This window comes from Neolamprologus brichardi, chromosome 20 (assembly GCF_056152115.1).
Source record: "Neolamprologus brichardi isolate AB-2024 chromosome 20, ASM5615211v1, whole genome shotgun sequence".
Lineage (NCBI taxonomy): Eukaryota > Metazoa > Chordata > Actinopteri > Cichliformes > Cichlidae > Neolamprologus > Neolamprologus brichardi.
Genome location: NC_142123.1, coordinates 20,452,185 through 20,469,718, shown reverse-complemented (window position 1 = coordinate 20,469,718; position 17,534 = coordinate 20,452,185). Strand labels below are relative to the sequence as shown.

Genomic DNA, 17,534 nt, shown 5'->3' with positions numbered 1-17,534 from the left:
AATAAACTTTTATTTTTTTAAGTTATTTTTTCCATTATAATTGTACATTTTAAAACATTTATCTAAATACTGACAGTATATTGTAACAGTAGAGAATAATGATAAGTAAGTTGTGTACTGATTCCTGTTGAATCCCTCCACATCAGGAATCAGACAATGATTACACAGACATGTGTAATCAGACAATGAGCTTATTTTTAATACCCACTTGAAAATGAATCAAAGCTGGCAACAAAAAGACGAAAAAGACAAGTCTGATGTTTTATTCTGAAACCTACAAAGCTCAAAACAAGCATTCAACTAATCAGGATTGCGATTGTGTGGTACAAGATCATATAGCAAGAAATATTAATGACAAAAGTTAGAATATCCATTCACATTTGCAAATGAATTCAAAGACACGTTCTGCTTTATCAGAGCAATACAAAAACAGCACGTTACAATGACAGACTTTTGAGATCTTTTTTGGCAAAAATCCACACCCCTTTTGTCAGGAGGAGCTATCCTGTATTTATTTTTTTATTTTTTTAGCTCTGGCATACAGTACATACACTGCCTTTCAGCTGCTTCAAGTAACCAAGATCCATATTACACAGAGTTCATCGTAAAACTGAGGAAACGAACACGCAAAAGTTGCATTTGAGCAATGAAAAGCCTTCTGTTATAATGCTTACAGCACACATTTTAAAAAATACTGAATCAGTCACTAAAAAAACAAAACAAAACAAAAAACAGACAAAAAGTATATGTACATCCCTGAAAGAAACAGCAAACTCAGAGAGGTGATGGAAAAAAGGACGACATTCTGTGCGCTAATAGTTGTGCGAGCATAGTGCTGGGGGTTTTCTGATCTTCACACTGTCACCAGTCTGTCATTTCATTTCATCTTTCACACTAAAATTACACAAATAAAAAGTCATCACATCACCTCTCTCTCGTGTTGCGTCTCACAGTCTCCCATACAAACATTTGTTTAATTCATTATTCTATGACAATATAGATTTATTTCTCAATAAATCTGATGGCTTACAAATTTCAGTACATTTTATCTCACAAAAGATAATACTAATGCGTCCGTCACTGCTGGGTCACAGGCAGATAGCTGCAGCTACATACGCACTACTGTAGTTTTGTAAGAGAGAGATGCCCTTCGGCAGCTTGGTCAAATGGTTAAGGAGTTATTTTCCTATACATAGCTAATCCTTATGTACAGCACAATTATTCACCTGCGATCGGCTCTCGAGCAGAGGCTTACCTTCCTCCTTCACTGCCCTGCAGCAGCAACACAGTGGAAACATTTTGACATCTCCTACAAACCATTTTCATATCAAAGGCATGGGTATAAAAGGTAAAACATTAAATAGGTTTAAAACTCATAGTCTTTATCGGCCATGTCGATCGCCCAGGCGAACTTCTCTCTCTGGGTTTTGTTGTAGATTTTCTCAATGGGAATGCCGAACTTCTTGCACCTGGGAATGGAGGAAAGACAAGACAGAATAAAAAAAGAAAGACTGGGTAAAATGCAACAGTAGCAGTTCGACAAATAGGTTGATAAAAGAGTGGTTTTGTTTCAGATGGCTGCTGTCAGGTCTTGCGAGCTTCCGTTAACTGCAGTTTTCTTACGCTTCTGTATAATTACGGTTTCAGATCCCCCCGCTCTCTCTCTTGCTTTTTGAGTTTCATTTGACAAAAACAATAAAACACAATATGAACAATTTAAAGATTAAGAGATTTGACTTAATTTTTCATATATTCTATACATATTGTGATAACTTGGCCACAAAAAGCATGCAGTGAATGTCTGCTGTCACGTCAATACTAATACTGGATTTTATTTTTTGTTACAGTACTGGTAAATTTGCAGCAGTTTGTTGGATATCAGTAGGACATCACATCGTCTTTGGCTTGGAGACTCTGGGCTGCTTGTACTTGGTCTGCAGGCAATCTAAACAATGTGGCATGAAAGTGTCCATGTGACTCATTGAACAGGAAAGTCTAAGAAGAATATTAGAGAGCAAATCAGCTGCAAACAGAAAATTAGTTTCTGTTTTCTAAGAAAGGTTTTATGCACACATTCACAGAACACTGAACTACTGGTGAGGTTAAAAAAAATGATTCACTCCAGTTACACGGCCCTCGTGTAGGCCTCTTTTTCTACCACAAACTTATCAGTAGAAACACCTTATACCAACTGTAAAGCACGGGGGTGGAGGGGTGATGATTTGGGCTTGTTTTGACCTGGGAACTCAAATATTCTTGAGGGAGATGTCAGGCCATCTGTCCAACAGCTAAAGCTCAGCACAAGTATGGGCAATCGCAATTCCAAGCACAGCAGCAAATCTACAAAAAATAAGAGTCGAGGTGTTGCAACAGGCCAGTCAAAGTCCAGACCTTGACCCAAATGAAATGTGGTAGGACCTTAAGAGAGCTGTGCAGATGCCCACAAACCTCAATGAACTAAAGCAAAACTAAAGCTGTAAAGAAATGTGTGACAAAGTTTCTTCACAACAATGTGAACGAGTCTTACAGAGAACAATTACTTTAAGTTATTGCTGCTAAAGGCGGTTGCTGGGGTCGAGTCTTTGAAAGCTTTCCTTTTCACATCATTGTGATTTGAGACGTCTGGAACAAAGGTACTTAAATGACACACAAAACTTTACCAGCCTGCTGCCTGTGGCAGGACATAAAACATATTTATCCATCCTTTGTTAAATCTGTTTATTCAATTCAGGGTTGCAGGGAGGCTGGAGTCTATCCTGGCTGTGTTGGGGTGAAAGGTACACAGTGGACAGGTTGACAGTCAATCGTTATGCTCTCATATTATTTCTAATACATACAAACAAACACAGCTTCTGATTTTGTAGTTTTTACATTAAAAAAAAACAATTACGGTTTATAATTGAAGGTCAAACCTTAACATGTGGATCCAATACTCTAACAAACTAACAATCACACTTCACACAGCTTTATGTGACTGTTGAGGGCAAAGTTAAAAGCATAAAATGTGGCAAGAATGGAGTAGAAGAAGAATAAAGACAGAATGAAACACTTTTGATTAGACAGCTTTGACAAAGATTACTTAATAAATATTACAATGTATATTAAGTATTTATACTTCTTCTGCAGCGCGGTACTGTTTATGTTATGGTCTCAAGGGTCTTGTGTGTTATTTGGACTCTCAGTTAACATTAGTGAAAGTCAGTTTCTGTTTAATTGCTGCTGCTGCTTTTAATGTTTAAAGTTTTTGATCTTCGTGTTCAACTTTTGACTCCTTGCTTCAGATTTACCATTCAAGTGATTCATTTCTGATTTGTGTTATTATTATATTTTGGTTTCTGTCCTGACTCCCCAGTGTTCTTCAGTCTCATGAGTCATGTGAGTTTCTTGTCTGTGATTAGTAGGTAACATTCGGCTTGTGTTGGCCTCTGTGTATAAACAGTACAGCCTCCCTCGACTTTAGCACAGAATCGGCTATGCTTTCCCGTGTATAAATCCCTGTGAGCTCTTGTAGCTTTGGGATTCTCCGTTTATCATTTTGTTAACAGTTAATTTTGAAATTTGTAGATAAAGACTCAATAATGACTTTCCTGGTTAAGTCATCCAAAAGCTAAAGCTGTTACTGAGATATAACAAAATGAGAGAAACCATGATTAACTAGCTAAAATTGTAATTTCCTAGCCGTTAAGCCAGTGTACCTTCACCTTACCATTACTCACAAATACCATAGTTTACACCACGTTCCCATGCACCACCCTTTACTAGGATCCCCATCCCTTACGCCCTACAACCAAGAAAATCACGGAGGATTCCTGTATCCATTGTGCTTGAGGAGGAGGTTCTCCATAAATAGCTGTGGGGCATCGGTTAAGGAGGGCGGACCACCATGTTCCCCCTCTCTATGGCCAAGTCCCTCCATTCACCCACAGACAGCACCTCATTGCCTTCCCACATGGAGGAAGGAGGGCTGTTTTGCGACGCTCCCTAGCTTTCAGAAACAAACCCCATTGTTCCTCATGCTCACACGCTTTTCTTCCTCTTATTTTCCTTTTGCAGCAGTTAGCTTTTTTGCTTGAGCTGCTCCTTTTCCTACAATGCAAAAGCATTTCCTGCCTTTCTGTCACCAAGGGTAGGTATGGACTGCACATGCCCACCCACCCAGAGACCGCCTGCCTATTTATCAGTAGGGGGGGGTTGCTCATAAAGTCATAGTATAAAACAACAAACAAACAAACAAAAAAAGATGCTCTGATTAAATAATAATTAACAGCTAATAAACGCAGATACAGAATGTCTTTTGTGCACAATAAATACCATGCCACAGAGATGCGTGGATCCAGGTAATTAAGCTTGGAGGTTCCCAGAGCAATTTGTTTGTTCTCCTCTCTGTCTGTGGCTTGCACCTGGAGTTTCATCAGCTGCTCCTCTATCCTCTGTACAGCTTTACGCTTCATCTCCACAGCCCTTACAAAGAAAAACAAACACAGGGCAGAGAGAAGGAAGAAGACAGATACACAAGATGCAAAGGAAAACAAAGACGGGGGTGTACGAAGGCGGGGAGACAGAGAGAGACGAGGAATTATAACGACAGACTTTAAATGCCCTGGACACCATTTAAACTTTGTTGCTGAGGAGCAAAGATGTTTAAGTAATTAAGTAATTGATCAAACTCTCTTGTACTCATTAGCGGTGGTAATGTTTTCTTACTTTTTGCTCTTGTCATCATGGGAAGCCTTGTGATCAGCTTTGGCAGCCTTCAGCTGCTTCCTGGCTGCTGATAGTTGATTTTGTTTCTCATCGATCTACAATCACAACAAATGCACACAGAGTGAAGTCTAAAACCTGCACCACCAAAAGAGTGGATAGCTTTATCTTTAATGGGTACGAAAAAATGCCTGTTACTGAGAAAAAATTCTAAGGGAGGAATAACAAAACCAGAAACGGTCGTAACACAGACGTTTACCTTGTTCTGAAGATTTTGCATGGACTTCTCAAATGTTTTGGGTGGAGCTCTCTGGTGGTTGCAAAGAATGGCCACGGCCCGGTTGGCTCGGTTGTACGATAGGATCTTTGCTGGGATGCTGTCATCAGCTGTTGATCCAAAAACAACATAAGAGGAAAAGTTTAAAATGATTTAAATTTAAAATGACCCAAACTTTGCTGTGACTGTTTGCAGGCGCAGTAAGGGTTTAGCCAATTTGCTAAATTGCTGCTAACCTGCTGTTACTATCATTATATCACATAATGTAATAAAGTAGTTATTTTTGAATGGAAAGGCCCAAAAAGGCATTAAGTGTACAATGCTCATGTGAACAGTTATTATTAGTCATTCCTTCTTCCTTCCTTTTTCACCTTTCCTCTGTGCTGTTGCTCTCCCAGTTTTAATGAACAGACACGCGTATAATGACATCTGTCTGTACAGTACAAGTAGACTGGTATACAGCTTAAAAGTACAGGTTTAAAATTACCTGTGTGAGAGGAGCAGGGGTCAGTATTTTTGTTTACATGGTGGAAACAATACTTTAATACCTGCACTGTCATGAATATAAACTCCAGAGTCCAGGTGTCACAAACAGTGACTGTAGAAAACAAAATCACTTCTACAGTAACTGGTCACAACACAGCACAGAAGCCACCAGTTACAGCTTCACATACACTCCCAGGTCACTTTATTATGCAAACTTGTTCAGCTGCTTGCAAATATCTAATTAGCCATGGCAGCAGCTCAGTACATTTAGGAATGTAGACATGGTCAAGTTCAAAGCGAGCGTCAGAACGAGAAAGAAAAGTGATTTAAATGTCTTTGAAGCTGGCGTGCTGGTTGGTGCCAGGCTGGTCTGAGTATCTCAGAAACTGCTGATTTGCTGGGATTTTCCCATACAACCATCTCTAATGGTACAGAGAACTGTATAAAAAAGAAAAAATATCAAGAGAGCAGCACTTCTCTAGGAAAAAATGCCTTGTTCATGTCAGAAATCAGAGAAGAATAATCTGAATGCTTCGAGCTGACAGGAAGGAAACAGTAAAAGTTAAAGAACCAATTGTTATAGCCAAGGTATGCAGAAGAGCACCTCTAAAAGCACAACACATTTAACACTGAAGAAGAAAGGCTACAGCAGCAGAAGATGACACCGGTGCCACCTCAGTCAGCAAAGAACGCGAACATGAGTCTACAATTTGCACGGGCTCGCCCAAACTGCACAACAGAAGATTGGCTCATCTGATGAGATTTGAGTTCATTCTGTAGGTTCAGAATTTGATGTACATGAAAACACTGATTCATCCTGTCTTATAATAGTTCAGACTGCTGCTGCTGGTGTAATGTTGCGGGATATGCTTTCTTGGCAGACTTTGGGCCCCTTAATACCAGCTGAGCCTGCCTGAGTATTGTTGCTGAATCCATGTAACCCCGCTCCTGTCAGGATAAAACACCATGTCACAAAGCTCAGATCATCTCAGTCTGGTTTCTTGAACATAACAAGAAGTTCACTGTACTCAAACAACCTCCACAGTCACCAGATCTCAAACCAATAGAGAAACTTTGGAATGAGGTCGAATGGGAGATTTGAGTTATGGATGTGTGGCTGACAAATCTGCAACAACTGATGCTGTCATATGAATATGGACCAAAATCTCTGAGGAATGTTTCCAGCACCTTGTTGAATCTATATCATGAAGAATTAAGGCAGTTGTGAAGGCCAAACCTGAGAGTAGCAAAGAGTACCTAATAAATTGTTCCATCAATACAAATGATAGAGATGAAAGAGACTAGCACTAACTTATTTAATGATGACAATGAGTTGCTATAAGACTACATGAAACCATTTTCACTCACAACAGGTCAGCTCCTTGAGCTGCTGTTGCAGGGTGCTGGAGGCGTTATAGGTACGGAAAACTTTGGCTGTAAGTCCATCCATCAGCTCCTGTAGGTGCTTATTTAGAATAGATGTCTGCAGGAAACACAGAAAAGAAGAGGGAACAACAGTTAAGGAGGGCAGGTGAATCAGAATTATACAAAGTAGTTAAAGTAAACAGTTAACGTGAAGGCAGGTATTCTTGTGTGTTTCTCACATTCAGTCTGTCAAAGAGGTCGTCTTCAGGCTGTTTGTTTTCCAGGAACAACTGGAGGTTTTTAAAGACCTGACAGGAAACAAAAACAAAGATTTACTCAGCCTGAAATCAGTCACTTACATTTAACTGTGCCATGGATGCACTGACACATTGTTACCAGCAGAGGGTGTGGGCTTATTTGTGCCCATGATGACAAGTGCAGGTGGTTTATGGACTGCAGGTTAGTGTGCTTTGTGTGAGTGCTTTTTAACTGGTACTTCAGAGGAAGTGCAGCCAAATAGACAGGACCCAGACGTGCTGAAGAATTTGCAATTAAAAACGAAACACTCTGTGTGTGTGTGTGTGTGTGTGTGTGTGTGTGTGTGTGTGTGTGTCTGTGTAGTTTGTACACTCTGTTAATGGCAGGAAACAGACCACCCTGTGAGGCAGAGCTGAGGGAAAACTATTTCTTTCTGATCACCTGCCTGCACAAACATCCTCCATAGATTAGAACATTTTTATCTCATCAACACTAAATTCCACATCTGTCATTACACAACCAATATCTGCCAGAGCACCAATTTCTTCCCTCAGTAACTCCTCCCCTTCTCATTTCCTTCCTTACCCTCTTCTCCACGGGTATTTTGTTGTAGTAGCGGATGGAGTCTTTTCCTAAAAAGTCAAACTCCACAACATACTCCTGGTCGTCCAGCTTGGGGTACAGTTTGATGTGTTCCACTCGCAGCGAGCAGCAGCCAACAGTGTCCGCCGTCTCGCCTTCCTCCTTTTCGTTACCTGCCCTCAGAGCCAGCTATGAGAAAAATACCAAACATCACAAACATAAGCAAAACCTCAGAGCAGAACATTTGGTCAGGATTTATGTACGCCCTGTGATGAACTGCTGAACTGTTCGGCATGTAACCCGCCCACGGCCCAATGACAGTTGGGATAAACTCCATGTCACCCATGTGACTCTGAACAGCATGACTTGTTAAGAAAATAAATGGAGCAGATTTGTTTGGGGTTTAATCTTAGACTTAGTTTACCAGTGGAACTAAAGAAGGACCTATGATTTGTGTAAATTAACAGTAAATTTCATTTGCTGACACAGACTGGTGTAATGTGTTAGAAATGAAAGGATACCAAATTGTTTGATGGAAATGAACATTTTCAGCCTACAGAGGGCTGAATTTAAAGACATCCCAAAAACCACAAAGATGCTGGTCTTCTATGGCAAATGCCAATCAGGCCCCACGGTTTCATGCAGGGAGCACAGAGCCCAGCTCACCCTGCCCCTTGCACAAAGGAGCAGATACTGGTCCTACTGATGGGTTAAGGACCTTCTACGGTCAGCAAACCTTCTGGTAATGACACGTATTGATGTGCCATCCTGGAGGAGCTGGGCTACCTGTGAAACCTCTGTAGGGTGAAGGTGTTGCCTCATGCTACCAGTAGTGACACTGACCCGAGCCAAAGGGGGAGGAAGAAGAGGGGAAGCCGTCTAAGATAAGATTTAATTGCTGGGATTTTTATAGATGGAGATGATATGACGTATGATAGGGAACTAGCCAAAGAAGCAATGTTGAAAAAGGGAAAAGTAGATTGAAGTTGGAAGGAAATTCATTCTAATTTTGTGGGGTTTATATCTCAAGCACAGACATCAGGACTGCCTCTGCACGTGGGCCCACGGCCCTGGATGTCTGGAGTGAGAGATGAGACGAGGAGTCAGCAATGGCCTTATGGTGGCCTGGAATATGTTCAGCTTTGAATAGGAACTGGTGAGTGACTGACAGCTGTGGAAGACAACGCATTAAGGGGATGATGGACGGAAATGAGAACGTAGTGCTTGGAGGCATAGGGAATGCACGAGATGTGAAAATTCAGCTGAATTATCTACAATAGTTCACGTCACTTTACACAGATTTCCCTTTTCAACCTACTACTTCCACTAGTTCTACTTCTACTACTTAAATCAAAGCGTTCTTGTCTATAATCTTCTTTATCTATTTTATCACTTGGTGCAGTCACCATAATTTTATTGTATTCTTATTTACCTTGTCTATGAAGTACAGCGCCACAGCTCTCTGTCTGATCCTCATCTCTTTTGACTTCCAGTCCTCTCTGTACTGAGCACGGATGCGATCCACACACTTCTTTAAACGCCGGGCAGTTTCATATTTCTGCCAGTCCTTCTCACCCTGCACACACAGACACACACACACCTATGTCCCATCAATGGGAAAATGGTAGAAAAAAAAGGTTACTGGGGGAAAAGGCGGTGAGAGCGCGGGTACCTTGATCCTGGAGCTCGGGTTTAACATGATGTACTTGATGGAGCCCTGGATGTTCTCTGTCCAAGATGCTAACCAGGTTACTTTGTTGTCATGTCGAACCTCCTTCCATTTTGTCCCTGGGGGAGGTTTGGGGTGCTTGGAGTCCCTACAGAAAAAGAGCCAGAGTTACCAAAGAGGTGCAAAACATGCTGGCACATTTCCACTGATCTATGTTTGGAGCTGTTCTCACAGTGGAGCTTTGTGCTGATTTAAAAGCGTTCCTCAGAGGTACCAAAAATTAAATAACTGATCTTTTTTCTGCAGTGTAAACACCACAGCTATGAGACAATAGTGTAAAGAGAACATAAAATCCCACCTTCCAGTATGCGGGGGTGAACATGTCCTCCCTGGCTTGTGTTATTGTTTGCACAGATACAGTTTACACTGACAGGAAGACCACCTTTGACATGGTGCCAGAAGCGCATGTGTGTGTCAGTGATACATCTGCCATACTGTATATGCGACAGGCAGCACGTACAATCTTTTACCCAGTGTTTTTCTTTGATGGCAACTGACCGCTACAATTTAGCTTTCCCACAAACTCTCACACACATCCCGCCTCCAAAGCAAAAACAACATCATTTCCACAGCCTGTAAATAAATACGGTAATCACAAAATCAAAAGACAGAAGCATAGATTAACAGAAAACAAGGCAGACAGGTGGTAAAACAAGGTGATCGGTGTGGGGTAAATGCCTGTGACCTCCTGACCAAACACTTCATCAATACTCAAAGCCTCATCAGTTGCTGCTTATTATATCCTTTCACATGCACACATCTTTTTATCTTATCCCTTTAACAACAACAGTCTCATCATCTTTCACGTCCTCACCTAAAATGGTTTTACAGGGCCACCTTGTGGTAAATCTCATAACTAAACACAATAACAACAACCTGTCTCCAGATTTTATGTTTCTGCTATGCTTCGCCTCTGAAACAGGAACGGTTAAAGATCAGGGCAACTGAGGTGGCGATAACGGTGGCAAAGAGATTTCCTACTTGCTACAGTTAATAATGATGTCTTCGGGTCTGATGCGCCGCTTCAGCATGCCCATCTTTGGATGGTCACCCCGTCCTCGGAAAAGGCCCGGCGGCTCGATGCGGAAATTTCCGATCCTCTCCTTGTGGTTGTCCATGATGCAGAAACCATACTCCTGAAGGAGCCGTTCATTTTCCTCTTTGATTTTCTACAAGATGTATGAACATATATTGAGAAATCCCAGAGTTCTCGAGGTTGGAAGAGTGCACCTAACTGCAGCAGGAATACCTGTTTCTCCTCTTTAGACATCTGTTTCCGAGCTTCTGACTGGGCCTTGAAGTACTCGCTCATATCACTGAAGTCACATTTATTTAGGTCAGTAATCACAGACTTCTCTTCTGATGTCATTTCCTAAAATAAAACAGAAGACATGTGAAGCCCCATTTAAATACTTGGAACTTCACACTATCTGCAGAGCCATGTCCATTTTCCTCACCTTCCTCCAGTCTTTAAAGAAGTTCTTCCTAAAGATGTCCTTCGTGGTATACTCATGATCCAACATTTTGGCAAAAAATGTTGCAACCTCTTCAGCAGGAGCACTCAGCTTCATAGGCTTACCTACAAATACAGGAAATTACATTATTTTAATAAAAAAAATAATAATAAGTACACAAAAATAAGTTTTCTTTAATACAAACTGACTCACCACCATAGTAAAATTTAACTTTGCCTGGCAAGGGTTCGTATGGAGGCGCAAACACTGGACCTTTATGTTCCAGGAAGCGCCATTTGGAGCCGTCGGTATATCTTTCCTCCTCCCACCTAATCATGACAAACAACAACACAACACAACCGGTGAGAGAAAAAATAAAACTGCACTTTATCTAAATAAGTGGTTTGTAATTTCCTGAGGAAAAGATCAATTTGTGTCTATAATTAACTCACCATTTCCACTTCTCTTCTTCTTCTTTTTTCACTTTCTTCCCATCTGTTCCTTTTTTATCTTTTATCTTCTTTTTGTGCTTTATACCCTAAAAAAATGGATTCAACTAAATAGATCTACAAGGAGATACACAGCAGATGCCCCATCAAAATATTTTTGTCATTACAGTGTATTAACATGTAATAAACCTCATCTTCCTCGTCTTCGTCGTACTCATGTTTCCTCTTTTTGGCCTTTTTGTCGTGTTCCAACTTGACTTTTTTGGGCTTGTATTCATATCTGTAGAAAATTACACCACTACATGAACAACCAAAGCTGAACTGCAACTACAAGAGTTTTGGATTCATTTGAATGACACCTACTCTTCATCATCATACTCTTGTCTGGAGCTCTTGTTGTGTTGGGGTGAGGGGTAGAAGCCATTGTCTTCCTCAGGTTCACTCTTAATGCCAGCAGGGCTCCTGTCTCTAATTGGCACGTCAAAGACATTGAACAGCATTTTAGTAAATGACAACAAAGCAATAACTGCTCTTTAGTATAATTATTTTAAAAGCAATTAACGGCTGATTCATGAGTACTTTTACTGCATGATAACTGCAAAGGTCTTTAGCCATCCGTCATTTCTTGTTATTTTGCTAGAAAAACAGGAAATGGGTGCAGTGATGGACTGAAACGTGCAGGCATAAATGACATTGCAGACTATAAGTCAAAAACAGAGTTTGTGCATTTCTAAAATGAAAGTCAATATTTGGTATGACCACATTTATAAAGTCTCTTAGGCAAGTCTTGTAATTTCTTTAAATCTTCAGGAATCATTCTCCAGACTTCTAGAAGGACATTCAAAGCTCTTTGTTGGATGTTGGCTAATCCATGACTGTTTCTTTCTGCATTTTCTATTTTTTTTTTTGCTTTTAACTATATTAGTAGTGTGTTTTGGGATAAATAGCAAGCTGAAAAATAAAGGATTTGCCAGACATTTTTCAAATGATATTCCAGGTTCAATCAAAATCTGTCATGTTACTGTGTTCATAATTTTATCAATTTTGGCAAGTGCCATTTTTATGCTTGAATGATGCATGGATCAGTGTTAAGTGTCTTAAAAAAACAAACAAAAAAAACATTCCTCTGAAAATGGTCAGTTACAAGGACTGGACTGAAAATAAGTAAAAAAAAAAACCCAAAACAAAACAAAACAAAAATCAGCCAATGTTCAAAGTAAAACTTTGAAAAACCTTCTGAAATCATGGAGAACTATTGTTCAAGAGCATTTTACCACTAGAAGTAATAGATAAAAAAATGAAATGTGCTTCAGGACTTGTGCAGAGTCTGTAGTTGCAACAAAGCAATCATGTTTACCTCACATATCCATTTTCCTTCTCCCTTTTAGGCTTCTCTAAATGAGATGATTGAATCTGAGAGAAACGGGAAAATATAGAAAACCATGTTAAAACGTATGCCACACCTTTGCCAACTTTAAAAACAAATTTTAAACTTTAGCATATAGTCAGAGTTAACTGAAAACCAGAGGGGCTCTGTTTGCTTGTTAGTGTTTGTTTCTAATGAGGCCAATCTCTCTGGAGGATTTTAGAAACATTAAAAAAAACAGGACGAAAAACAATTTGTCACAAAAAATAATGACTCACAATCTTTACTCCAAACACATATAAAGCTTTTCATTTAAAGGCATACCGACGACCCATAAACAAACCTTCTCTTCTCTCCTCTTGTCTTTGTCCCTGTCTTTGTGTTTTTGTCTGTGTTTGTCTGAGCTGCTGTCGCTGTGCTTCAGTCGCTCTTTGTCTTTGTCTCTGTGTTTCTTCTCAGAGTGCTCCTTATGCTCACTAGAACACAGAAGACACAAAAGGCAGAGATCAAGCGTAAAAGGTCAGACGAGGTCCGGATGTGCAGACACAGAAGATGCCATCACAAAAAAAACAAAAAACAACCACCGGCAACGTACGCTTATCGTTTTTAATCACACAAAGACAGAGACGCGGGCTGTCAACAATAACTGACAAAGTAATGACAGCTACTTATGACACACAAAAAGAAACCATAACAAATCCACAATGGTTCCAAGATTGAAAGATTTCATTAAGAAACTTAATTTGAGGTTGCTGTATTTATTTCAGTTAAATCAGCAGTCCCTTATTGAGTCTTTCATATTACTGTGTTTGATACTGACAAAATGAAATTTGGATTTTGCCAGGATCCTCCTCATTTAAAATGTTCCCATAACACCGCAAAAGTGAATACATACCATTACTAAGACTTAACTCTGAAAACCGACTATTTCAAGAGAGTAAGGGAACAGCCAAACATAAAGGCAGGTGTGAATGATGTTTAGCAGATCACCAAATAACTGAGACAAAGAAACAGACGTCTTACCTGTTGCTGTGCTTGAATTTCTCTCGCTCCTTGTCTTTTTTGTGATCTTTGTGTCTGTGTTCCTTGTCTTTGTGCTTGTCTTTATGTTTGTGTGTGTCTACAGTACAAGGGAGAAATCAACTTGTTGAGAAGCATTTAAAGATATCAGAACAAAAACTTTTTAAATGATTCTTTCACAATTAGCTGTTTGCAATTTGCATGATTTGTCAGGATGTGTCACCTCCAAGGCAACATTCACTTACCAACACTTTATTAGGTACACCTATTCAGTTGCTTGTTAATGCAAATATCCAATCAGCCATTCACATGAAAGCATTTATTATGTATTTAGGCAGCATCAAAAAGGTGAGGAAAGGTGAAGTGATTTTTGATGTGGTGTGGTTGATGGTGCCAGATGTCCCAATCATTTCAGAAACTGCTGATTTACTGGGATCTTCCCATACAACCATCTCTAGGTTTACAGTGGTCCAAAACAATTTACAGAGAGCAGCAGTTATCTGGGAGAAATTGTCTTGTTGATGCCACAGATCAGAGTAGAATGGCCAAAGTGCATATAGGAAAGGAACAGTAAGTCAAATAACCAATTGTTACAACCAAAATGTGCAGAAGAGCATCTCTCAGCAGCAGAAGACCACACTGGGTGCCACTTCTGTCAGCTAAGAACAGGAAACAGGCTAAAATTTGCACAGGATCACCACAATCACCAGATCACAAGTCAAAAGAGCACACTATGGAATGCATGGCTGGATGGATATGTGACTTACAAATCTCCAGCAACTATGATGCCATCATGTCAACATGGGCCAAACTCTCCAAGGAACGTTTCCAGCATGTTGTTGAATCTATACCACTAGAAATTAAAGTAGCTCTGAAGGCAGGCCACAGCCTGCTATTAGCAAAGTGTACCTAATAAAGCGACAGCTGAATGTACATGCCTTGGTAAAGCTGCAACAAATCTAGTGAGAAGTGACATCTTAAGGACGAACTGTGCAACAAACGTCCGTTCCCTTACTTCTGGTTCCAAATCTCAGAGAAACACTTTGTCAACAAACATGCAAACACACAAAACAAAAATCTCTTAATGCTTGCAGAGATAATTGCCATGAGACAATAAGAGACACAAATCTCCAAAAGAAGAACTTGGCTGGTGAGGACTGGGTGGGGGGGGGGGGGGGCTAAGTATGTTTCATACCCACCCAGCAAAACATCATTCTTCCAAGGGTATTTTCCACATAGATCAATTTTGTTTTCATACACTCCTGCTGCCAGCCAAACGACTAGCCCGTAATGATTCTGCATGTTCTCCTAATATTAAAATGGTTCCTGCTGAGTAAAATCCCCCCTAAGGTAGACCTGAAACAGCCTGATCATCACCTTGTGACTCTCTGTTGTCATGGCAGTTTAATAACCACATAATCAGCTTTTGTAATATATACCACATTTTAATAAGAAACTAATTTCCCTCAGACAGCTTTGCTTTGCATCAAATAAAGCATTTAAACAAAAAAGGGTGCTCCCAACTTAAGTGTAATTTAAGTATAATTTGTGCCAAAAAAATAAAAAAAATGTGGATGTTTTTAATAATGCCGTGCAACTTTTTTTTCAGTGTGTGTGAGAGGGCTTGAAGTTTGGTGTGAGTATTCCTCGTTAACAGTGCAGATAAATATCTCTTAAGGAAGGATGGAGGCAGAGCACAGGTGGTGGTGAGATAGGGGCAGGGAGAGGCGATAAGCTCCCAGCTCTCGCCTCCATATCACGGCAGACAGTTGGCTCTGTGCTCGGCGCCCTGCCTGCTTCATACAGAAAAAGAAAATGGCGCAGAGACTAAGTCCTCAGCCCCAATTCGGCCACTTTCGGCTCCAAAATTCGCTGCAATTCCACGCACGTATCGCCAGTCTAAAGCATGCAAAATTTACACGACGCCAGCCCCTTTCGGAATACCCCGTCAGATTAAAAAAACGAGACTGGCAAGTGTGCATTTCAGACCCTCTTTTTGAACAATAGCCGCAAGAGAGTGGAGGAGAAGGGACTTAGTCTCTGGGACGCCATTTCTGTCCTTTAAAAAAACTAACAGTAGACAGATTCCAGCTGGAAATCAAGAGTCAGAATGAACAAGAAAATCCTCATTAGAGGTCCTACCGCTTCCTTTAGATCCGGAATTGACCTGAAAATTGTGAAAAAAATGTTTTTAATATTTCAATTTTAAAAACGCCGGTAAGCTCGCTTATTCAAGTTTCAATAGGAATATACGCTGAGCCTAGGAATGTGCGTATTTCTGCACAACAAAGAGCCGAGAGAGCACAAAAATGTAAAAGTTTTCTCCTAAAATAAACAGAGCAGCCTAACTTGCAGCGACAGCTAACGTTAATTTGCACTCATTTCATATCCTGATGGTTAATACTTGTGTTATGTCTGTTATTGCTGAGAGAATCGATCCAAAACTGTACAGAAGACACTAATTATCGGCCAAAAGCTACCTGGGAGTCTCCGCGTCCGTGGTCTCCGCTCATGGTCAAGTTGTTTTTGTTTGTTACGCAGGTAAAGTTAAGAGTAGACAGCTGTTAAAGGATGCAGCCGCACAGGATGCGAGTCTCGGGGAACCCTCACTGACAGCCTGGAATGGAGTCCCGATGTTTACCGACTGCGCATGCGCAACCCAACCTGGAAGAAGGCTGTGCATGGTCCTTACCTGAACCGCTATCGTAACACCATTTTTACCGGGTTGGTGAGGACACTGGACATAAAAGATCGGAAAACTGGAAATTGTGTTGGAGCGCAAAGATTTTGAACTTTTAGCTGTTTCACAAGTTTTTCCAGCTTTTCCTGTTGGGCTTCAATTTGATAAATATGTGTGTAAACGTACGGGAAAAAGTTATGTTAGCTCAGTGTGAACATTTGTTGTTATTTTACAGAATATTTCTATAGTACATATTGGAAAAACCAAACCAAAACAACAACAAAAAAACCCCCCACACTTTGTTATGTTAAGTCCAAAATTTATGTCATGTCCAGTGGCCACATTGAAGTCTTTTGATCCTCGGGCCTCATGTTTGACACCTATGAACAATCATTGAACAAACAATCTATGAACAAACAAATGAGATCTCTAATAGAGATTTTCAATCTCTATTAGAGATTGAAAATGTCTGAGGATTCTGGGAACGAGTGGCAAGCGGTACTAGCGCACGCAGGCTTTTACGTGAAAACAGTCACACAGCGATAAAAAAGAAATACAAAAAATGGCAAGAAGCTGTTGTATTATTAACTACAATAGCCGGTCGCATGACAGCCACGGGAAGCCGACGGTAAAGAGATCGGTTTTTATCGGATTACGTCGTGGAAGAGAAATTGTTTAAGCCATGTTTCCGAAATAACAAAGAGCCGACGGATGGCCTGGATTGCAGACCAAACATAACGTTTCAGAACACTCCAGCTCACATGTTAGTCTACTCCAAGCATTTCCACAAAGGTAGGCCTTCTGTTGTAGTTGTAATTGCGTAATTTATCTTAACATAATTGTTGATGTAGGTTACAAACAAGTTTTATATTGATTTGAACTGAATTCGTTGCGCTATGCTGCTTTGTTCACTGTGGCTTTTCGGGCTAATGTTTGTTGTGTTTTGTAGGAAATCAGCCTAAAAAAATGCTGGAATGCGATCCAGACTGGGCACCCTCTATCAACCGGGGTCATACCGAGTGGAAAGCTGCTACCACAGCGGGATTTGATCGGTTAAGAGATAGAGAGAGATATCAAAACAGCCACGAAACGTCCCGCATATATGTGCCCAAGTGTTGTATTGAAGCAATCAAGTGATGAATAACGGTTTTCCAGTATGTTGTTTTG

The 17,534-nt window shown here is 40.4% G+C and overlaps 1 protein-coding gene across 1 annotated transcript; it reads right to left on the bottom strand.

The window, feature by feature from the left end:
* Positions 1 to 244: 244 nt before the first annotated feature.
* On the bottom strand, positions 245 to 16,316 carry top1b (DNA topoisomerase Ib). Its single transcript, XM_006796314.3, has 21 exons — positions 16,168 to 16,316; positions 15,830 to 15,854; positions 13,691 to 13,787; positions 13,011 to 13,143; positions 12,659 to 12,714; positions 11,665 to 11,769; positions 11,491 to 11,581; positions 11,305 to 11,390; positions 11,066 to 11,181; positions 10,856 to 10,977; positions 10,648 to 10,770; positions 10,380 to 10,567; positions 9,342 to 9,486; positions 9,102 to 9,245; positions 7,673 to 7,858; positions 7,069 to 7,137; positions 6,833 to 6,947; positions 4,961 to 5,088; positions 4,705 to 4,799; positions 4,312 to 4,461; positions 245 to 1,469 (listed from the first exon to the last, which is right to left on the bottom strand). The coding sequence occupies exons 1-21, from the start codon at positions 16,198 to 16,200 to the stop codon at positions 1,367 to 1,369; spliced, it is 2,310 nt and encodes a 769-aa protein (XP_006796377.1). The 5' UTR covers positions 16,201 to 16,316; the 3' UTR covers positions 245 to 1,366.
* Between the last annotated feature and the right edge of the window lie 1,218 nt (positions 16,317 to 17,534).